The sequence below is a fragment of the Scyliorhinus torazame genome, chromosome 1, assembly GCF_047496885.1.
Source record: "Scyliorhinus torazame isolate Kashiwa2021f chromosome 1, sScyTor2.1, whole genome shotgun sequence".
Taxonomy (NCBI): domain Eukaryota; kingdom Metazoa; phylum Chordata; class Chondrichthyes; order Carcharhiniformes; family Scyliorhinidae; genus Scyliorhinus; species Scyliorhinus torazame.
Window position 1 is genome coordinate 376,746,212 of NC_092707.1, and position 24,740 is coordinate 376,770,951.

Sequence of the window (24,740 nt, forward strand, 5' to 3'; positions counted from 1 at the left end):
CTTGGGGCAACCCATATTTTTCCATCAGCGCACCCAGACTCGCAAACGTCCCATCCATGAACAGATCTCTCAATTATACTACCCCAGCTCTTTGCCATGCTCCAAATCCCCCATCCATTCTCCCCGGAACAAACCTATGGTTATTTCTTATCGGGGACCGCACCGAGGCTCCAGTCTTTCCCCTATGCCGTCTCCACTGCCCCCAAACTTTCAATGTAGCCACCACCACCGGGCTTGTGGTGTATTTCTTCGGTGAGAACAGCAACGGTGCCGTCACCATAGCTTGTCGGCTAGTCCCCCTGCAGGACGCCCTCTCCAATCTCTTCCACGCCGCTCCCTCCCCTTCTCCCATCCACTTACACACCATTGAAACATTGGCGGCCCAGTAATAGTCGTTTAGGCTCGGTAGTGCCAACCCCCCCTGTCCCTGCTACGCTGCAAAAATCCCCTCCTCACTCTCGGGGTCTTCCCGGCCCACACAAAACTCATAATACTCTTCTCGATTCTCTTGAAAAAAGCCTTCGTGACCACCACCGGGAGGCACTGAAACACAAAAAGGAATCTCGGGAGGACCACCATTTTAACCGCCTGCACCCTACTGCCAGCGACAGGGACACCATGTCCCATCTCTTAAAGTCCTCCTCCATCTGTTCCACCAACCGCGTTAAATTAAGCCTGTGTAATGTACCCCAATTCTTGGCTATCTGGATCCCCAAGTACCGGAAGTCCCTTGTTACCTTCCTCAGCGGTAAATCCTCCATTTCCCTGCTCTGCTCCCCTGGATGCACCACGAACAACTCACTTTTCCTCACCACGTTCAATTTATAACCTGAAAAATCCCCAAACTCCCCAAGTATCTGCATTATCTCTGGGATCCCCTCCGCCCGGTCCGCACATACAACAACAAATCATCCGCATACAGAGATACCCGGTGTTCTTCTCCTCCCCTGAGTACTCCCCTCCACTTCCTGGAACCCCTCAATGCTATGGCCAGGGGCTCAATCGCCAGTGCAAACAATAACAGGGACAGAGGACATCCCCGCCTCGTCCCTCTATGGAGCCGAAAATAATCAGACCCCCGTCCATTCGTGACCACGCTCGCCATCGGGGCCCTATACAGCAACTGTACCCATCTGATATACCCCATCTCCAAAGCCAAATCTCCTCAGCACCTCACACAAATAATCCCACTCCACTCTATCAAATGCTTTCTCGGCATCCATCGCCACCACTATCTCCACTTCCCCCTCTGGTGGGGGCATCATCATTACCCCTAGCAGCCTCCGCATATTTGTGTTCGGCTGTCTCCCCTTCACAAACCCAGTTTGGTCCTCATGAACCACCCCCGGGACACAATCCTCTATCCTCGTTGCCATTACCTTGGCCAGAATCTTAGCATCCACATTCAGGAGGGAAATGGGCCTATAGGACCCGCATTACAGCGGGTCTTTTTCCTTCTTTAGGAGGAGCGATATCGATGCCTCTGACATAGTCGGGGGCAGCTGCCCCCTTTCCCTAGCCTCATTAAAGGTTCAATCATCAGTAGCGGGGCCAGCAAGTCCATATATTTCCTATAAAATTCCACTGGGAATCCGTCTGGTCCCGGGGCCTTCCCCGCCTGCATGCTTCCAATCCCTTTCACTACTTCCTCCGTCTCAATCTGTGCTCCCAGTTCCGCCCTCTCCTGCTCCTCCACCTTAGGAAATTCCAGCTGATCCAGAAACCACATCATTCTCTCCTTCCCTTCCGGGGGCTGAGCTTCATATAATCTTTCATAAAATGCCTTGAACACTCCATTCACTCTCTCCACTCCCCGCTCCATCTCTCCCTCCTCATCTCTCACCCCCCCTATCTCCCTCGCTGCTCCCCTTTTCCTCAGTTGGTGGGCCAGCAACCTGCTCGCCTTCTCCCCATATTCGTACTGTACACCCTGTGCCTTCCTCCATTGTGCCTCTGCATTACCCGTAGTCAACAAGTCAAATTCTACATGTAGCCTTTGCCTTTCCCTATACAGTCCCTCCTCCGGTGCCTCCGCATATTGTCTGTCCACCCTCAAAAGTTCTTTCAACAACCGCTCCCTTTCCCTACCCTCCTGCTTTCCTTTATGTGCCCTAATAGATATCAGCTCCCCTCTAACCACTGCCTTCAGTGCCTCCCAGACCACTCCCACCTGTACCTCCCCATTATCATTGAGTTCCAAGTACCTTTCAATACACCCCCTCACCCTTAAACACACCCCCTCATCTGCAAATAATCCCATGTCCATTCTCCAGGGTGGACGCTGTTGTTTTTCTTCCCCTATCTCCAGGTCCACCCAATGTGGAGCAGGATCCGAAATGGCTATAGCCGTGTACTCCGTCCCCGTCACCTTTGGGATCAGTGCCCTTCCCAAAACACAAAAATCTATTTGTGAATAAACTTTGTGGACACAGGAGAAAAACGAAAACTCCTTACTCCTAGGTCTACTAAATCTCCAGGGGTCTACTCCTTCCATCTGCTCCATAAAGTCCTTAAGCACCCTAGCTGCAGCCGGCCTCCTTCCGGTCCTGGATCTCGATCTGTCCAGCCCTGGGTCCAGCACCGTATTAAAATCTCCACCCATTACCACCTTTCCAAAATCTGTTTCCCCAATCTGTTCCTCCACATCTCTGCTACTATTGGGGGGCCTATAGAAAACTCCTAACAAGGTGACTGCTCCTTTCCTATTTCTGACTTCAACCCATACTACCTCAATAGGGTGATACTCCTCGAACTGCCTTTCTGCAGCTGTTATACTATCTCTAATTAATAATGCCACCCCCCCACCTCTTTTACCACCCTCCCTAATCTTATTGAAACATCTATAACCAGGGACCTCCAACAACCATTTCTGCCCCTCTTCTATCCAAGTTTCCGTGATGGCCACCACACCGTAGTCCCAAGTACCGATCCATGCCTTAAGTTCACCCACCTTTTTCCTGATGCGGGTCCAGCACCGTATTAAAATCTCCACCCATTACCAACTTTCCCGCCTCTAGGTCCGGGATGCGTCCCAACATACGCCTCATAAAATTGGCATCATCCCAGTTCGGGGCATATACGTTCACTAAAACCACCGCCTCCCCTTGCAATCTGCCACTCACCATCACGTATCTGCCCCCACTATCCGCCACTATGGTCTTTGCCTCAAACATTACCCACTTCCCCATTAATACAGCCACCCCCCTGATTTTTGCGTCTAGCCCAGAATGAAACACCTGCCCCACCCATCCTTTGCGAAGTCTGACCTGGTCTATCAATTTCAGATGCGTCTCCTGCAGCATAACCACATCTGCCTTAAGTTTTTTTAGGTGTGCGAGTACCCGTGCCCTCTTAAATCGGCCCGTTCAGCCCCCTCACATTCCACGTGATCAGCCGGGTTGGGGGGCTCTTTTACCCCCCCCCCCCCCCCACCCCCCTGTCGACTAGCCATCTCCTTTTTCAATCCAGCTCCTCACCCGGTTCCCACGTAGCCGTATCTCCCCCAGGCGGTGCCCTCCCGCCCCGCCCACCCCACCCCATACCAGCTCCCCCTTCTCCCCAGCAGCAGCAACCCAGTTAACCCCCCCCCCCCCCCCCGCTAGATCCCTTTCTAGCGTAATTGCACCCCCCATGTTGCTCCCAGAAGTCAGCAAACTCTGGCCGACTTCAGCTTCCCCCCGTGACCTCGGCCCCCACTGTGCGAGGCCCCCTCCTTTCTGCTTCCCTGTTCCCGCCATGATTACCATAGCGCGGGAACAAAGCCCGCGCTTCCCATTTGGCCCCGCCCTCAATGGCCGGCGCCCCCAGCTCCTCATCCCCCCTCCCCCCCGACATGGGGAAGAGAGAAAAGTTACAGGGTCGCAGGATTAACAACTTGGGAAATCATCTCTTCCCCCATTTCCCCCCCCTTCACCCCACGTAGTCACCCCACCACTTTTTCCCAAACGTTCTTTTTCTAGCCCGCTTATTCCAGATTCTCCTCGACAATATATGTCCACGCCTCTTCTGCCGTTTCAAAGTAGTGGTGTTTCCCTTGATGTGTGACCCACAGTCTTGCCGGCTGCAGCATTCCAAATTTAACCTTCCTTTTGTGCAGCACCGCCTTGGCCCGATTAAAGCTTGCCCTCCTTCTCGCCACCTCCGCACTCCAATCTTTATATACGCGGATCACCGCGTTCTCCCACCTACTGCTCCGGGTTTTCTTTGCCCATCTGAGGACCATCTCTCTGTCCTTATATCGGAGAAATCTCACCACTATGGCTCGAGGAATTTCTCCAGCCCTCGGTCTTCGCGCCATAACTCGATAAGCTCCCTCCACCTCCAACGGGCCCGTCGGGGCCGCCGATCCCATTAACGAGTGAAGCATCGTGCTCACATATGCCCCGACGTCCGCCCCTTCTGCACCTGCGGGAAGACCAAGAATCCTTAAATTCTTCCTCCTCGCAGTATTCTCCAGCACCTCCAGCCTTTCCACACACCTTGTGTTGTGCCTCGTGCATCTCCGTTTTCACCACCAAGCCCTGTATTTCGTCCTCATTCTCAGCAGCCTTTGCCTTCATGGCCCGCAGCTCCTGCTCCTGGGTCTTTTGCTCCTCCTTTAGCCCCTCAATCGCCTGTAATATCGGGGCCAACAGCTCCTTCGTCATCTCCTTTTTAAGTTCTTCCACGCAGCGCCGCAGGAACTCTTGTTGGTCAGGGCCCCATATTAAACTGCCACCTTCCGACACCATCTTGCTTTGTGCTTGCCTTCCTGGCCGCTGCTCTAGAGGATCCACCGCAATCCGGCCACATTCCTCTCCTTTTTCCATCCGTGTCCAGGGGGGATTCCCTTCTGGTTTACCGCACAGTGTTTTTAGCCGTTAAAATTGCCGTTGGGGCTCCTATCAAGAGTCCAAAAGTCCGTTCCACCGGGAGCTGCCGAAACGTGCAACTTAGCTGGTCATCGCCGCACCCGGAAGTCCTTGATTAGCCTTCTTAATCACCTGTTGCACCTGCACACCAACTTTTTGCGACTCGTGCACCAGCACACCCAGGTCCCTCTGCACAGCAGCATGTTTTAACATCTTACCATTTAAATAATAATCCATTCTGCTGTTATTCCTCCCAAAATAGATAGCCTCACACTGAGCAACATTGAATTCCATCTGCCAGACCCTAGCCCATTCACCGAACCTATCCAAATCCTTCTGCAGACTTCTGGTATCCTCTGCACTTTTTGCTTTACCACTCATCTTAGTGTCGTCTGCAAACTTTGACACATTGCACTTGGTCCTCAACTCCAAATCATCTATGTAAATTGTGAACAACTGCGGGACCCCACTAGTTACAGGTTGCAAACCAGAGAAACACCCATTTATCCCCACTCTCTGCTTTCTGTTAGTTAACCAATCCTCTACCCATGCTACCACTTTACCCTCAATGCCATGCATCTTTAGTTTATGCAGCAACCTTTTATGTGGCACCTTGTCAATAGCTTTCTGGAAATCCAGATGTACCACATCCATTGGCTCCCCATTATCTACTGCACTGGTAACGTCCTCAAAAAATTCTACCAAATTAGTCAGACATGACCTACCCTTTTGTGAACCCATGCTGCGTCTGCCCAATGGGACAATTTCCCCTCCAGGTGCCCCGCTATTTCCTCCTTAATGATAGATTCCAGCATTTTCCCTACAACCGAAGTTAAGCTTACCGGCCTATAATTACCCGCTTTCTGCCGACCTCCTTTTTGAAACAGTGGTGTCACGTTTGCTACTTTCCAATCCTCTGGGACCACCCCAGAGTCTAGTGAATTTTGATAAATTATCACTAGTGCGTTTACAATTTCCCTAGCCATCTCTTTTAACACTCTGGGATGCATCCCATCAGGGCCAGGAGACTGGTCTACCTTTAGCCCCATTAGCTTGCTCAATACTGCCTCCTGAGTGATTACAAACATCTCAAGGTCCTCACCTATCATATCTTTATTTCCATCAGTCACTGGCATGTTATTTGTGTCTTCCACTGTGAAGACTGACCCAAAAAACCTGTTCAGCTCCTCAGCCATTTCCCCGTCTCCTATTATTAAATCTCCCTTCTCATCTTCCAAAGGACCAATATTTACCTTAGCCACTCTTTTTTGTCTTATATATTTATAGAAGCTTTTACTATCTGCTTTTATGTTCTGAGCCAGTTTACTTTCATAGTCTACCTTACTCTTCTTTATAGCCTTTTTAGTAGCTTTCTGTTGTCCCCTAAAGACTTCCCAGTCCTCTAGTCTCCCACTAATTTTTGCCACTTTGTATGTTTTTTCCTTCAATTTGATACTCTACCTCACCTCCTTAGATATCCACGGTCGATTTTTCCCCTTTCTACCGTCTTTCTTTTTTGTCGGTATGAACCTTTTCTGAACACTGTGAAAGATCGCTCAGAATGTTCTCCACTGTTCCTCAACTGCTTCACCGTGAAGTCTTTGCTCCCAGTCTACCTTAGCTAGTTCTTCTCTCATCCCATTGTAAACGCCTTTGTTTAAGCACAAAACACGAGTGTTTGATTTTACCTTGTCATCCTCCAACTGCATTTTAAATTCCACCATATTTGTGGTCGCTCCTTCTAAGAGGATCCTGAACTATGAGATCATTAATCAATCCTGCCTCATTACACAGGACCAGATCTAGGACCGCTTGTTCCCTTGTAGGTTCCATTACATACTGTTCCAGGAAATTATCTCGGATACATTCTATAAACTCCACCTCAAGGCTGCCTTTACCAACCTGGTTAAACCAATCGACATGTAGATTAAAATCCCCCATGATAACCGCTGTACTATTTCTACATGCATCCGTTATTTCTTTGCTTATTGCCTGCCCTACCATCCTGTTACTATTTGGTGGCCTATAGACTACTCCTATCAGTGACCTTTTCGCTTTACTATTCCTGATTTCCACCCAAATTGATTCAACCTTGTCCTCCATAGCACCAATATCATCCCTTACCAGCCCGGATGCCATCCTTAAACAACAAAGCTACACCACCGCCCTTACCGTCCATTCTATCCTTTCGTATAGTTTGATACCCTTGGATATTTAACTCCCAGTCGTGACCATCCTTTAACCATGTTTCAGTAATGGCCACTAAATCATAGTCATTCACGATGATTTGCGCCATCAACTCATTCACCTTATTCCGTATACTACGAGCATTCAGGTAAAGTACACTTATGCTGTTTTTTATGTCTTTGTTATGAATCCTAACACCTTGATCAGTAACTTTTCGCAAATTATTTTTCCTCTTACCCTTTCTCCTAATTTTCCTTGTTTCAAGGAAATTTTAGCAGTTTCATTGTCATCAGTAGCCTAAAAATACTTTGATAGAACAAAGAAGACAAGAGCATCAGTAATAACAGGTCAAAGATATTACAAATTTCCTGAACTCCATTTCCCACAATCTGTGAGGGCACATTGATTAATCGCAGAACTCTGGAACTTCAGACTTCAGAAGCACTCTCAGGCTAACGTTTCTGCAACTTCAGCATTAAATAATATATTAACCCCCTACATGGCATTCAAATGTACTGCACTGCTGCCTGGTCGGACTGCACTGCTGCCTGGTCGGACTGCACTGCTGCCTGGTCGGACTGCACTGCTGCCTGGTCGGACTGCACTGCTGCCTGGTCGGACTGCACTGCTGCCTGGTCTGACTGCACTGCTGCCTGGTCTGACTGCACTGCTGCCTGGTCGGACTGCACTGCTGCCTGGTAGGGCATGAAATCACAAACGGTTAGTATGCAGGTAGAGCAAGTAATTAGGGAGGAAACAGAACCTTGACTTTTATTGCGGGGGGGGGGGGGGGGGGGGGGGGGGGGGGGTGGGGGGGGGGGGGGGGGTATGGAAGCAAGGAGGTCCTGCTGCAGCTGTATAGGACATCGGTTACATCACACCTGGAGTACTCTGCACGGTAGTTTTCCTTACTCAAGGAGGGGTCTATTTGCATCAGGCGCAGTGCAGAGAAGGTTCACCAGGCTGATTCCTGGAATGAATTAGGAGGAAAGATGGAGCAATTTGTGCCCATACTCATAGAAATTTAGATAACATGAGGGGTGGTCTTATTGGACTTGAAGTTCGGAGGGGGCTTGGCAGGGTATATGCTGGGAGGAGGTTTCCTCTCATGGGGGAAAATCAAGAACACAGTTGTACAGCTTAAAAATAAGTGGCCTCCTATTAAAGACAGCGATGAGGAATTTCTTCGGAGGGTTTTTAGTACTGGGAATTCTCTTCCAGAGAGCAGTAGAGGCTGGGTCATTGAATATATTCAAGTTGGACAGATTTTTGATCAACAAGGGAGTGAAGAGTTTTGGGGATCCAACAGAAGTGAAGTTAAAGCCACAATCCCTCAGGTATGACCTTATCGAATGGCAAAGCAGGTTCAAATGTTCCAAATTGGCTACTCCTGCTATTATTTCTCATGATCTTACTGGACCTGGCAAAAATTATGGGATTGACTGATTGGATTTGGGGATGTAGAAAGAGTGGGAGAGAAAAAACTAGAGTGGGAGACAACTATACACTCCCACACAGCAATGCTCAAAGTTACATGGCCACACAGCAGTCTGAAATATACTGTGCAGGTCTTGTTTTATAATAAATAACTCAGGTGCATGGCCACACAGAAACATGTAAAGGGCTGGGCACAGCCACTATTTTTAAAAAGGAATATTGGATATGAGGGCATCATTATCGCAACCCTGGAGTCAAATCACATTTCAGGCCCATGCCTCAATAGTTAAGTGTGGCTGTAAGAAGATCTTAAAATAATTTCAAAAGACAAGAGATGCTAGCACCTTTATCTGCTAAATATTAAAAATCTCTTCCTTGGTTAGAAACGGGTTAGAATTACAAGGCTGAAACTAGGCAGGTTTAGTTACAGCAGGCTGTCACACTCCTAGCCAAGCTGTTTCAGAACAGCTACAATGCTGTCATCTACCCAGCAATGTGGGTAATTGCCCAGATATGCTCCGTACACAAGAAATAAGACAAATTCACCCCATCAGCATATTCTGGATCACCAGTAAAGAGATGGAAGGGATCATCAACAGCGCTCACAAGTGGCACTTACTCAGCGATAACTTACTCTACTCACTTTGGGTTCTGCCAGGAGACAGAGTCGCTCAGCTCGTGACCCCATTACAGTCCTGGTTCAAACATGGACAAAAGAGCTGAAATCCAGAGGAGAGTGACTGCCTTTGACATCAAGGCAGTATTTGATTGTGTGGCATTAAGGAGCCCTGGCAAAACTGGAGTAATGGGAATAAGGGGTGGGGGGAAACTCTCCACTGGTTGGACTCAGACCTAGTACAGTGGTGTTGGAGGTCAGTTATCTCAGTCCCGGGACATCACTGCAGGAGTTCCTCAGGATGGTGACCTAGGCCCAATCATCTTCAGCTCCTTCATCAATGATCTTCCTTCCATCATAACGTCAGAGTGAGAATGTTCGCTGATGACTACACAATGTTCAGCACCATTTGTGACTCCTCAGATACTGAAGCAGTCCATGTCCAAATGCAGTAAGACCTGGTCAACACCAAGGCTTAGGCTGGCAAGTGGCAAGTAACAGTCATGCCACACAAGTTCCAGGCAATGACCATCTTAAACAAGAGAGGATCTAACCATAGCTCCTTGACATTCAATGGTATTATCATCACTGGATCACCCACAATCAACATCCTGAGGATTTCCATTGACCAGAAACTGAACTGGACTAGCCATATAAATACTGTAGCTATAAGAACAGGTCAGCTGCCACCTTGATACAAAGAACAAAATACACATGCTCATTCTACTGATTATTGTATTTTCTAAACAAGTTTCAAGGGTTCTCTTCTTTTTTCCTGCTCTATTCCTGAACATGACATTGATCTCCAGGGCCTGTCAACTGCCACAAAATGGTCACTAGGAGGTACACCAGAACAGTTCAAGCTCATCTACTATTTTATTTTGCCCTATTCCAGTTAAAAGTACCTTACTTCAGAATTGTAACATGTTCTCATAGTATACATGAGGTTGTAAACTGAATATTAGAAAGTTAATTATATGGACTTCTTTTTCATCTAGAAATTTGTGTTTCCACCATCCAATTAGTGTCTTGCATGATGAGTTAATCACATAACCTCTTCCCAAGCCGTGAATCAGTCATATTCTCGAAATCTCTTCCCTGCACCACCACTCCCACTGTGCTTCCCTGCCGGTCACCCTGCACCAAAACCTTCTATTCCAAATTTGCTGTATTATATTAAAGACTTTTATTAACAAGATAAAGCCTTCATCCCCAAAATCTTAATAAGCTTTTGTTACTACCAAATTCAACTACCCCAAAGCTTTCCTTGTTGACCTTCCACCCACTGCTCTCCATAAACTTTGCCTTGTGCAAAACTCTGCAACTTGGGCCCTGCCTTGCATTAAGATATGCTCACATGCTTCACTGGGTCTCTGTCCCAATCCATTAATTTTAAAGTTCTCATTTCTTTTTCTATAAAGCCCTCCAAGGTCAAGCTGCACTATATCTCGAAGAGCTCCTTCAGTCGGAAGACCCCTCTCAAATGTGGACCTTCTGACTATATTACTCAGCCAGTCATTCATGACAGAAAACATTAGTAGTTTCACCTTTTGGGGAACACGCTCCCAAAGCCTTGTTGAGCAACTTAAAAACTTCAAACCCCATTGTGTCAAAATCAGGCTTTCCCATACAATCCACTTTCTTAGTCACAACATGATTTTCTTACATGCATCAGTGAGGCCCTTTGGGATGTTTGGTCAATTGAATGTGCTGTACTAAGCTGCTAATGGTGTTCCCAAGATTAGATAAGTGAATTTAAAGTCAAATATTACTTTATAGGTACAGACCGGTCACATGCTCCTGAAGGACCTCAATAAGGTCAGGCGTAAGTCGACTTCCCATGAGCACTTCACACCCCTCCTTGGCAAGGCGATTTGCCATGACCGGTGCATTTCCACCTAATGACCATCGTACTCGAGGGAGACTCTGGGTGGCTTTCACCAACTTACGAAACAATGTTTCATTGGAAATAAAACGTCTGAAAATAAAAATAAACATAATTTTGCCTTTTTTTTGAGAATAGGATAATTAGAATTTTAATAAGATGGGAGGGTACTACTTGGCCCTTGGTGCTTTTGCTGCGCCTCAAATTCAGCCTTGTTCCCCATACCTTTATTAGTTTTTTTAAATATTTACTCTTCTGTTTTAAATGGTATTAGAATTCTGCCTTCTGTGTTTCTGGTAGGGCACACCCATGTCCTCACACTTGACATTAAATGTTCTCCTGAGTACACCCATTATTTGTTTACCTGCCATAAATTTATATCTAGTTAGCAATTCAATTAAGTTGTGGAAATATTGCTGCCCCGATGCAAAAAACATTCATAATTATTCATAATATTTAATATCACCATCAAATCTTGTTTTAATGAAAAGAGCCCCAGTTTCTCTAGATCACCCCACGTCTCACATCAAAGCAAGTATCATCTGAGCCTTGGTATCCTTTGACCAAAAACACACCACTCAATCACCTTTAACATTTATAAAACATTCAAAGGCAATCCACAGGGGCTATAAAGTCAGAGCTTTTACAGCATGGAACCATCGTGTCCACGCCACCCATCAAGCACCTATCTATTCTAATCCCATATTCCAGCACTTGGGCCTGTAAACTTGTATGCTAAAGTGCTCATCTAAATACTTAAATGTTGTGAGGGTTCATACCTCAATCACACTTTCAAGCTTTGAGTTCCAGATTCTAACCAAGCCCCCGGTGAAAAATCTTTTCTACACATCCCCCATGAACCTCCTGACCCTTACCTTAAATCTAAAACCAAACTAAATTTGACGCTGGGCTATGGAAGTGGGTATCGGGATAGATGTGCAGACAATTGGACAATGAAAGCGAGATACAGAACCCTCAGTTACTAAAGGCATGGCTGCCAAAGGTAAAGCAATTAAAATTGAGAATGCACAAGAAACCAGGGGAGTGCAGATATCAGCAGGATTTTGGGCCAAAAGAGGAGATAGGAACATTGGAGGAGGGGGGGGGGATTTGAAAACAAGGATGGGAATGTTAAAAACAATGCATTGCTTAATCAGGAATCAATATAGGTCACTGAACACAATGGTCAAATGGTACAATAAGAAAGAAGCCCGAAATGTTACTCTAAACTGCAGCCTTTGCATTGCTATAGCATTCCATCTTTAGTTTTAAGCTCTACGTCCTTAATTATAAGGCTGAAGAACCCATCAATTATTTTTAAAGTATGGAAGAAGTAGTAAAAGAAATATAAATTTCAGATAAGGTTTATGGGTTAAGTTAAAGTAAGATAAGTTACCAAGTCTGAATAGATTACATGCAAGGGGGCCTCACAGTAGCAGATACCAAAATCAGTCCAGAGCCCTCCCACGACTGGGATTTTTATCACTTATTGTGCCCGTGATTGACCACTGGCCATATTATTTTTTGGGGGCTTCAGTCCATTCCCAACTTCAGCTGAGTACAAATCTCCAGCATCGTTACACCTCAAGGGTAACCTCTAACTTTTCTATTATCTTTCTGCCCTGCAACTGATTCTGCAGGCCTCCCGTATTTCAATTCCCACAAAAAACAGTGCTTCCTCTGATATTCTACTCTCCAATAATTCTGATGTCACTTCTTATACCCATCTCCAAATGATGACAACAGCTCATTGATGCTCCATAATGACTTTGCCAACGTTATCCCACCATAGGAACATAAGAAATAGAAGCAGGAGTGCACCACATGGCCTTGAGCCTGCTCTGCCATTCAATAGATCATGGCTGATCTTGAGCCTCAACTCCATTTTCCCACCTGTTCCCCATATCCCTCAATTCCTTGAAAGACCAAACTTTTGTCTACCTCAGCCTTAAATGTATTCAATGACGGAGCATTTACAACCTTCTGAGATAGAGAATTTCAGAGATTCACAACCGTTTGAGTGAAGAAATGTTGCCTCATTGCAGCCTTAAATGGTTGGTCCCCTTTCCGGAGATTGTTTCCATTGGTCGGGGAATCCAAAACGCAGGGACAATCACTCAGGCGGACTGCAGTGAGAGCGAGAGCTCCTGACCAGCAGACTGCTTCAGCTAGAGTCCACTGCTTAAAAGACACTTTCCAATTATAGGTCCATGGGCAAAAAACAAAAAAGAGAAAAGAAATGGGAACTAAAGGAAATCAAAAGGATATTATTAAACTAGAAAGAGTGCAGAAAAGATTTACTAGGATGTTGCCGGGACTTGATGGTTTGAGTTATAAGGAGAGGCTGGATAGACTGGGACTTTTTTCCCTGGAGCGTAGGAGGCTTAGGGGTGATCTTATAGAGGTCTATAAAATAATGAGGGGCATAGATAAGGTAGATAGTCAACATCTTTTCCCAAAGGTAGGGGAGTCTAAAACTAGAGGGCATAGGTTTAAGGTGAGAGGGGAGAGATTCAGAAGGGCCCAGAGGGGCAATTTCTTCACTCAGAGGGTAGTGAGTGTCTGGAATGGGCTGCCAGAGGTAGTAGTAGAAGCGGGTACAATTGTGTCTTTCAAAAAGCATTTAGATGGTTACATGGGTAAGATGGGTATAGAGGGTTATGGGCCAAGTGCGGGCAACTGGGACTAGCTTAATGGTAAAAAACTGGGCGGCATGGACTGGTTGGGTCGAAGGGCCTGTTTCCATGCTGTAAACTTCTATGATTCTATGATTCTAAAAGGAAGGACTCTACCATTAGCTCATCAGAATTATCACCCAGCTTGCAATTTCCCTCCTGTGCAACCCACTGCTGTCCCCATCAACTCTGCCAGTGGATCTCACCACCCTCTCTACATCTCCCTAAGATTAACTGTTCAGTTATAAACAAGGGCCTTGCCATCTATGAACTGATTGCAGATCGTTGCACCTGCATTATAGCCTTAGAAACCTGGTTGAAGGGCAATGAAATCTTCCTCTTAAATAAAGCATTTCTGCCAGACTATATCCATCAGCCTAATTGTCACGAGGGCAATGTGGTTCTTAACATCAAATCACATATTGGCCCAATTCCAATTACACTTTTTCTTCCTTTTAGTTAATTGTGCCACCCCTCCCAACTCTCATTTAAAATCTCATTCTCCAATGCCCAAAGTGCAATAAAAAAAAAGTTAGCATATCTTTATTGCTTCCATCTGTTAACCACTTCACCAAATGACTTCCATCTCAACTCCTCACACATGCTCTCTGGCTTTCTAATAATAATAATAATAATAATCTTTATTATTATCACAAGTAGGCTTACATTAACACTGCAATGAAGCCACTGTGAAAATCTCCTAGTCGCCACACTCCGGCGCCTGTTCGGGTACACAGAGGGAGAATGCAGAATGTTCAATTCACCTAACAGCACATCTTTCAGGACTTGTGGGAGGAAACCACTCCTGGACTTCTTTATCACTAAGGTTCAGGCCAATCAGCAGTCTCTGTCACTTCCCTCCATTCCACCAGCCCACTGGACCAAACTTCCTCAAAGGTTTGTTGCTGCCCTAGCCCGGAATTCACCTCTTTTTCTAGTTTCTCTCCCTTCATACTTCCTCAGAGTTCATCTTGTTCAAAATTCCTGGGACATTGGAACCAGTTCTGGGGGAGGAGGTGGGTCCAGTACAAACAGGACGGTCTGCACCTGGGCAGGACTGGAACCAATGTCAGAGGGCGAGTGCTTGCTAGTGCTGTTGGGGATCGTTTAAACTAATATGGCAGGTGGATGGGAACCGATGAGGAAGTCAGAGGGAAGCAAAGTGGTGCCAGAAACAAAAGGCATTAAGGGGAGAAGTATAAAAGCAGAGAAACCAAAGTCAAAAATCAAAAAGGGCCACAGTTCAGAGTACAGAGACAGTGGAGAACTCAGTGAACGGGTCCAGTAAGGCTAAGAGAAATAAAATACAGAACAGTGTACAAAACATGACTGGACAGGTGGTCTGAGAAAGCAGGGCAGAGAGATGAAACTGCATTTATTTCAATTCAAGAGGCCTGATGGGCAAGGCAGATGAACTCAGAGCCTGGATGGGTACATATTATAGCTATTACTGAAACATGGCTAAGAGGGCCAGGACTGACAGCTCAATGTTCCAGGGTACAGATGCTATAGGAAAGATGGAACAGGAGGTAAGAGAGGAGGGGGATTAGGGAGAATGCCACAGCAGTACTGAGAGGGGATATATCCGAGGGTTCGCCCACTGAATCTATATGGGTAGAACTGAAAAATGGGTAGAAGTGAAAAATAAGAAGAATTTCTCTTAGCCTTACTGGACCCATTCACTTTGATAGGATTGTACTACAGGCCCCCAAATAGTCAGTGGGAAATTGAGGAGCAAATATGCACGGCGATTACAGATGGCTGCAAGAAAAATTAAGTGGTAATAGTTGGGAACTTTTAACATTCCCAACATTGACTGGGACAGCCATAGCATTAGGGGCTTGGATGGAGAGAAATTTGTTGTGTATTCAGGAGGAATTTCTCATTCAGCACGTGGATGGCCCAACTAGTGAGGGGGCAAATCTTGACCTCCTCTTGGGAAATAAGGGCAGGTGACAGAAGTGTTAATGAGAGATCACTTTGGGACCAGTGACCATAATTCCATTTGTTTTAAGATAGCTATGGAGAATGATAGATCTGGCCCAAAAGTTAAAATTCTAAATTGGAGCAAGGCTAATTTTGATGGTATTAGACAGAAACTTAAAAAAGTTGATTGGGAGAGTCTTTTGGAAGCAAAGGGTTGGTGTTAACCAGGGTTCAGAGTAATGTTATGGGCGAGGCATTTTCAGAACCCCAAAATGTATCATGGAGTTCAACCAACCTCTCCCTTTAATATATTTGTTGCTTTTCCGAGCACACGGCTTTTTCCCTAGGTGTGGGATTACAATTATGGACACATGGGTTTTTAAACACAAAACACTGTTTATTCCATGAACTCAACTTAACATCTTAAATAAACATTGGATCTCTTAACACCCCTTACTTCAAAGATAACTCAGAAAATATTGCAACAGTAAATACTTCCTTAAAATGTTCCTTCAAACTGCCAAGAGACTTAACACCTTTAAACAGTATCACATCAGGTTAAAGGATATATATATTTTCTGTAGAATGGCAGAGATATATTAGCTTGGTTGATTTCAGCTCCAGCACCTTGTTTTTTTCCTGCAGCTCTCTGGACACACACAGCGACGCCCAAGCTGCTGTCTCAAACTGGCTTTCTACTTTTAAACTGCTCTCAGCAAAACCACCAGGCACTTTTTTTCAAAACTGAAACTAAAAACCTGCAAAACACAGACTGCAAAATGGCTGAACTGAGCTGAGCTCCACCCACTATGACATCACTGTTTTCTTCAAGATACATTGTTTAAACATCCATGTCTTAAAGGTATAGAGGTTGTCAGAGTAGAATTAAGAGAGAAATCAGGAGGGCAAAAAAGGGATATGAGATTGATTTGGCTGAAAAGGCAAAGTAGAATCCAAAGAGCTTCCACAAATACATAAAAGGCAAAAGAGTAACTAGCGAGAGAGAGTAGGGCCTCTTAAGGATCTACAAGGTCATCTATGTGCGGATCCACAAGAGATGGTTGAGATCTCAAACGAATATTGTACATTGGTATTTACTGTTGAGAAAGGCATGGATGTAGGGAAATAAATAGTGATGTCTTGAGGAGTGTACATATTACAGAGAACGAGGTGCTGCAAGTCTTAAAGCACATCAAGGTAGATAAATCCCCCGGGGCCTGATGAAACATATCCCAGGACGTTGTGGGAGGCTTGGGAGGAAATTGCAGGCCCCCTAGCAGCAATATTTGAAATCATCGACAGCCTCTGGTGAGGTGCCTGAAGATTGGAGGGTAGCAAATATTGTGCCTTTGTTTAAGGGCTTCAGGGAAAAGCCTGTGAATTACAGACCGGTGAGCCTAACGTCTGTAATGGGCAAGTTGTTAGAAGGCATTCTGAAAGACAGGATCTACAGGCATTTAGAAAGGCAAGGACTGATTAGGGACAGTCAGCTTGGCTTTGAGAGTGGAAAATCATGTCTCACAAATTTGATTGAGGTTTTTGAAGGGGTAACCAAGAAGATAGATGAGGGCAGTGCAATCAACGTTGTCTAGATGGACTTTGCCAAGACCTTTGACAAGGGAACACATGGTAGGTTGCTGCAGAAAGTTAAATCTCACAAGATCCAAGGTGAGGTAGCCAATTGGATACAAAATTGGCTTGACGGCAGAAGACAAAGGGTGGTTGCAGAGGGCTGTTTTTCAAACTGGAGGCCTGTGACCAGTAGGGTGCCTCAGGTATCAATGCTGGATCCACTGTTATTTGTTATTTATATTAAAGATTTGGATGAGAATTTAGGAGGCACGGTTAGTATGTTTGAAGATGACACCAAGATTGGTGGCATAGTGGACAATGTAGAAGGTAATCTAGGATTTCAACGGGATAGGGCAGCACGGTGGCGTAGTGGTTAGCGCTGCTGCCTCACGGCGTCGAGGTCCCAGGTTCGATCCTGGCTCTGGGTCACTGTCCGTGTGGAGTTTGCACATTCTCCCCGTGTCTGCGTGGGTTTCGCCCCCACAATCCAAAGATGCGCAGGGTAGATGGATTGGCCATGCTAAATTGTCCCTTAATTGGAAAAAATGAATTGGTTACTCTAAATTTATTTATTTTTTTATAAAAAGGATTGTGATGGGATCTCGATCAATTGGGCCAGTGGGCCGATGAATGGCAGATGGGAGTTTAATTTAGATAAATGTGAGGTGTTGCATTTTGGTAGATCGAATCGGGTAAGGACCTACTCGGTTAATGGTAGGTTGTTGGGAAGAGTTACAGAACAAAGATCTAGGAGTACAGGTTCATAGCTCTTTGAAAGTGGAGTCACAGGTGGACAGGGTGGTGAAGAAGGCATTCGGCATGCTTGGTTTCATTGGTCACAGCACGGAATACAGGAGTTGGGACGTCTTGTTAAAGTTGTACAAGACATTAGTAAGGCCACACTTGGAATACTGGGTACAGATCTGATCACCCTATTATAGAAAGGATATCAAACTAGAAAAAGTGCAGAAAAGATTTACTAGGATGCTACCAGGACTTGATGATTTGAGTTATAAGGAGAGGCTGGATAGACTGGGACTTTTTTCCCTGGAACCCAATGGCTTTGGGATGATCTTATAGAGGTCAATAAAATAATGAGGGGCATAGGTAAGGTAGATAGTCAATATCTCTTCCCAAAGATAGGGGAGTCTAAAACTAGAGGGCATCATTTAAGCGGAGAGGGGAGAGAGACAAAAGGTTCCAGAGGGGCAATTTTTTCACTGAGGGTGGTTGAGTGTCTGGAAGAGCTGCCAGAGGCAATAGCAATGACGGGTACAATTTTGTCTTTTAAAAAGCACTGACAGTTATATGGGTATAGAGGAATATGGGCAAAACTCAGGCAATTAGGCTAGCTTAGAGATAAAAACTGGGCGGCATGGACAAGTTGGGCCGAACGGCCTGTTTCTATGCTGTAAACCTCTGTGACGCTATCTGGGACTATGGCGACTTTACTTACTTGTGGGAGTTTGCAGACTTCTTTAGCTGCTTTATTTCCTGCATTGCAACTGTGAAATGCTTTTGAAGTGAAGTCAACAAGTGTAAAGCACTTTGGGACATCCAGCAGTGGTGAAAAGCCTAAATAAACGCAAAAGACATTGGCCAGCACATCCTTCCTTAGATATGGGACCCAAAACTGCTCACAATATTCCAAATGGAGAATCGCTGGCTTTGAAAGCAGACCAAGGCAGGCCAGCAGCACGGTTCAATTCCCGTACCAGCCTCCCCGAACAGGCGCTGGAATGTGGCGACTAGGGGCTTTTCAAAGTAACTTCATTTGAAGCCTACTTGTGACAATAAGCGATTTTCATTTCATTATACAGCCTCAGGGACTGCAGTGGTTCAAAGAGACAGCTCACCACCACCTTCTCCAGGGTAATTAGGGAAGAGCTAGAAATACTGGGCTGGCCAGCAACGTCCACATCCCATGAATGATTTAAAAAAGTCTTCCTATCTTCATGCTGCCGCTTGGTGACATCAACCAAAAGTGTGAATTTGCTTTAAAAATGCTCCCGTGAACACGGGTATATTTTATCTTTTGTGGCGCTATAGTTTAATGTTAACAAAGGAAATTCTGATTGGGTATATTTAGATGCAGCACGTCATCAAATGCCTTGCTTAATAATCAATTAGGCCACAGGTGTAGTTAGGTGCAAGAATGCAAATAGTTGGTTATGAATGGAACTGCTCCAACATGGAAAACAGTCGCTGTGATTTGTCAGAGGATCAGCAGGAATATTCACACTACTTTTGTAAACAAACTGGAGCTGGAAATCGAACAAAGCTTTAGGTTTACAGATAGCAACAGGAAAACCAAACACAAAACAGTTTGGGCACAGTTGGGAAGGCGCATTTAATGAGTGTGAAATGGCATTTCGCATGGCTAAATTCAGAGTTTACTTTGGAGTAGGCAGAGGGGCAAAGTACAAATTCCAAAAGTCAGTAGTGAGTCTATGCAACGCACGCATACGAGTGCAAATTTGAATAACAAGACCAATTTTCACTGCCATACTAAGAAGGGCAATGGATGCAACGTAGAAAAGGCAACCAAAAAGAAACCTTGAAAAAAAGCATCTGAACTAAAAGAAAACAGTAAAGGCTCCAAGGAGACATGATTAAAATACATAAATTCAATTGATTCCCAATTGCAGCTTAGAAGATGAAACAATGTATATTCAATTTGGATTTAACAACTAACCAGACAGTCATGAACATAGGGAAAATAATGCTCGGCAAGGCAACTGGTGTGAACAATTCATGAGAGAATCAGAAATATTATTGAATTATTGAGCAATTGAACAGTATTAGTTTTGGGGGATCAGTAATTTGACGTAGTGTTTATTGAACACAAATAATCTAGGCGTGTTTTAGTTTATTATAAAAATGCATTCCATGGTAAAGAACTGACATATACCAGTGAGGAGGGTCCAGGCCAAATCACTGATCCACAGCGAGTTGGCAAATTTCAGACAGTGATGCTGAGCATTTTACATAAATATACAAAATAGGAGCAGAAGTAGGCCATTCGGCATTTCCAGTTTGCTCCGCCATTCAATAAGATCATGGCTGATTTGTTTCACATGTTCTGCATTCCCAACAACCCAGACAACCTTTGGTTTTCTTGCCTAACAAGAATCTACCTCTGCCTTAAAAATATGCAACCACCCCAGGGTGCACAACCATCAGGAAAAACATCTCCTCACCGGTCCTATAAGGGCGATCGCTAATTTTAAAGCAGTGCCCCCTAGTTCTAGACTCATCTGGACAAGAGGAAACATCCTTTCTACGTCTACCTTACCAAGACCATTCAGGATTTTATGTACTTCAATCAAATAACCACTCACTCTTTGAAGCATTCCATTAGCCTTTGATTACATGCTTAACCTCCATGCCAATGTTTGGTTACCCATGCACTAGAAGTGTTTTTCTAATTTTTTCCCCCGGCAACCCACTTTTACAAAATGGCCGACTCGCATTACCCACGCCACGTTCACAATAGGATTCTCCATGGTTACTTTTTAAAATGTCACATTCATTGTTGGCACTTCTGTATTATTAAATGTAAAAAATTGTAAATAAAAACATTTTCTATTTTTTGTTATATGGAGATCTAAATAACTTGTAATAAAAATCTCTGCACAGCTAAGTGATCACAGATTCCTCGTGTTTGAAGGGGGAAATGAGGGAATGCTTGGGGAAACACCTAGATTTGGGGCTAATGGGGAAGGAAGGTGGATCACCATTGATCGCAGTCAGTCCCACCGAGGCCGACTGATCTCGGAAAGCGAACGGAGAGCAGCTCCCCATTTTAAATATACATCGAGCCCCTTATGCATGCATAGCACAACTTTAAACATAGGTTAAGAGTGACAGAATTAAGAGTAACAAAAATTCAACCCTGGGGGGCGGGGGGGGGGGGAAAACGAGAGATTGTTTGAGGGGATGGACGAGCGGGAGATGGCATGGAAGGTGGGAGGGAAACGGTACGTGCGGCCAAGAGCCAGTGTATAAAGCTATGTAAATATACCATCTTGCCATGTATATATCTTGCTCAGGGAGATTTTGCGTTATTTTGTTACGGGGGGGGGGGGTTACTGTTTGTAAGGGGAAAAATTGTGTTGTTAAAAAACCTTAATAAAAAATATTTTTTTTTAAATGTTTTTTTTTTAAATTCAACCAACACTGACAATGTTAATAGTAACAGAAATTCAAGGTTCATTGACAATGTTAACAATGGCCTCACATTAAACATGCATCCGATTCAACATGCATCCGATTCAGAACGTGAACCCTGAAGTCGGTCTCTTTGCGTGATCAATGACTCTGTGCTTCCTACGAGCTGTACTTGAACAAATGCATTTCCCCCTGACGGAGCTGGATGGTGCTCCCAAACCCATACCCGTTGCCCCAGAGCCAAGTTCATAATGGGACAAACATGAATCAGCTTTGTAACAATAGACCAACTGAAAGGCGGAGATTCCCACAGGATACACAGGAATTATCTGCTAAATCTTGTAAATGGGAGTACTGCGGCTAAGAGTTGCTGACTGGGGTACTTGTGGAAACATATTCCAGTAAGCATGGTTTTGGGTGGGAGATGCAAGCATGGAAAAAACGAGTGTGAAGCACGACTGGAAATTAACTCTTGAGCAGAAGGAGTATCTCTTCAGGAAAGAAATTTAAAGATAATTGATTTTTCTTCTTTCAAATTCTTCAGTTGTAAGAGCAGGTGCTGGCTAACCTGGCCAATCAGCTGCTCCAGAAACAGGAGTCGCTGCAAGAGGCTATGTCAGTGGCTGTAACAGTGACACAGGAAGGTAAGAAACGCCACGGCACCAGCCTCTACATCCTCATGTGGTCATACACTGTGCTGCAGCAAGAATTGACCCAGGGAAAAAGGTCAGGCGATCTTTGGGGATCAGTTTTGGAGACTTTTTGGCGATCCATTTTACATCATTCTGCGACCCACCCCCACTTTGGAAAAGCATTGCACGAGAACAACTAGAGATCTCTGCACCTCAGAATACTGCAGTCACTTTCCATTTAGTACTCTGCCTTTTTATTCTTCCTAGCAAAGTAAACAACTTCATATTTTTCCACATTATATTCTATCTGCCAGATTGTTACCCACCCAGTTAACCTTTCTAGGACTGTGTCTGCAACCTCCTTCTAACCTCTTCATAACATATTTTCCAACTTTTGTGTATAAATGGACTTAAACTGCAGAGATGGAATAACACAGCCAGGGCTCAAATGCCAATGCAGAATGCCAAAATTCAGTAAATGTGGCTTTAAAAAAATTAGTTTTCCATTATTCAGGCTATATCATAACTTTCTAGTTACAAATAATCAATAGGTCTCAATCCATTAATATTTAAGTCACGTGAAGAAAATTAAGAGGTATAGGGAAATGTGTTCATCAAGGAGATACTAGCGCTGAGAATTGTTTTGTAAGCTATATGCACCTTGTGACACTTTCCAGCATTCTCACCTTAGTCACAGCAAGACCAGAGGCAGCACAAAGTCCATTCTTCCCTAATAGTGTGATATCAAACCAAACTTCGAAGAACATTAATGTGCCAACTCAAATATTTCTTTACCATGAGCACAAGCCATCCTTGCAGTTACTTTAAGCAAGGATGATGCATGTTAAAGGTGCATTTACAGTGTAGCATCGGTGCAAAGATGTTCTTTGGTTAGCTATAGCAAAATAAGCGCAAAAACAGAAAAAAGTACTCAGTTTCTCTGCCAATGCATCTCACTTTAAGGCATACAAAAATTTAAGGTACGTGCAACAGAAACAACCCCCTGTGCTCTCCACCTCAACTCAGCAGTTTGCAAAAATATTTGAAGTGACTATTCTATTTTGTTGAATATTATTACTATTGTAATTATCTGGTTGAATGATAATTAAAGCTCAAATTTGCATGATGATATTTATACCAACAGAGTCAGGAAACTCAAACTAGCATTGCAGTCACAATGGTTTTAAATAAATTACTGCTAAATGGAAATCACTGACATAATGTTCCCTGAAATTGTGCAATCACTAAATTCACCAGAGGCTATAAAGCACTACCAAAATATGAAGATATCTATGTCCAACATGCTAAGACTCAATCATGCTAACTCCTTACTCAGATGCAGCTCCAGCTGGAAAGAAGTATGCAAAGCTTTCAGCTAACTGTTCCGCCGATGTGATGTAATTATGGTGGACAGGATTCTTGCTTGGTTTGATGCCAGCTTTCTTTAACAGAGCAACTCCATCTGCAACAATGTCAAGACAGCCACCAAAGCCTACAAGGATAAAAGAAGAAACGCCTAATTAATTAAAATTAAGTATAGTTGCTCTGGTAATGTAAGAAACGCAGAGCAAGTTTACACACAACAATGTAATAATAACTAGATAATTTGAATTTAAATGCTGATTGAGGAATAAATACCACCCAGGACACTAGAGAACTCCCAAATTCTTTGCAAAATATCATGGGATCTTTTGTATCCACCAAGAGCAAGGAGAACCTCAGTTTAGCATCTCATTTGAAAGATGAAATCTCCAATAATTCAGCAAAGAACAAAGAAAAGTACAGCACAGGAACAGGCCCTTCGGCCTTCCAAGCCTGTGCCGACCATGCTGCCCGGCTAAACTAAAATCTTCTGCACCTCCGGGGTCCCTATCCCTCTATTCCCATCCTATTCATGTATTTGTCAAGATGTCCCTTAAGCGTCCCCATCATCCCTGCTTCCACCACCTCCTACGGCAGAGAGTTCCAGGCACCCACTAACTCTGTGTAAAAGAATTGCCTCGCACCTCTCCTCTAAACCTTGCCTCTCTCACCTTAAATCAATGCCCCCTAGTAACTGACCCCTCTACCCAGGGAAAAAGCCTCTGACTATCCACTCTGTCTATGCTCCTCATAATTTTGTAGACCTCGATCAGGTCACCCCAGCACTTGCTCAGTATTGTGTTGCAGTGACAACCTAAATTTTGTACTCAAGTGTGACTCGAAGGCAAGAATACAAGCAACTGTGCCACTTGATAATCCCCTAATTTTGATGATCCACCAGAATCCTTTATCCAGGCAGGGTCATAAGGTGGCAAGAACAAAGTGACATGATGACAGAAAAGTGTGATTGCAAGGGCTACTGACAAATTCAACTAACCACAGACATTTGAATGGTTTAAAGGCGACCGTTTTTTAAAAAAAAAACCCAGAAAAGATCAAAAATGATCAAAAGATCACACTGATCAAAAATGGCTGCCACGTTGGATATAGGGTTGTTGGCAGATAAGGGTGAAAGGGTTGTCAAAGGGCGAGGGTGGCTATCTAAAATTACGTGGAGCAGAATACGATGGGAGAGATTTCTGCCTCCGCGTTGTGGGAGGCGCTGAAGACGGTGGTAAGGGGGGGGGGGGAATTTATATTGATTTGGGCGCACAGGGAGAGGGTGGAACCGGTGAGAGTTTGAGGTTGGTGGAGGACATTTTGAGGGCGGATTGAAGATATTTGGTGATGCCTGAGGAGGCGTAACGAAAGGAGAGGCAGAGGCTCCAGATGGAATTTGGGCTGGTGTCAACGTTTTTTAAAAAAAAA

The 24,740-nt window shown here is 44.6% G+C and overlaps 1 protein-coding gene across 1 annotated transcript in view; it reads right to left on the reverse strand.

Moving 5' to 3' along the window:
• Positions 1–24,740, reverse strand: part of adpgk2 (ADP-dependent glucokinase 2) — a 53,849-nt gene that overhangs the window by 12,650 nt on the left and 16,459 nt on the right. The window contains exons 2-3 of the mRNA XM_072511777.1: positions 23,283–23,442; positions 10,878–11,068 (exon numbers count right to left, since the gene is read on the reverse strand). Coding sequence (XP_072367878.1) covers positions 10,878–11,068; positions 23,283–23,442 — 351 coding nt within the window. The remainder of the gene's footprint in view (positions 1–10,877; positions 11,069–23,282; positions 23,443–24,740) is intronic.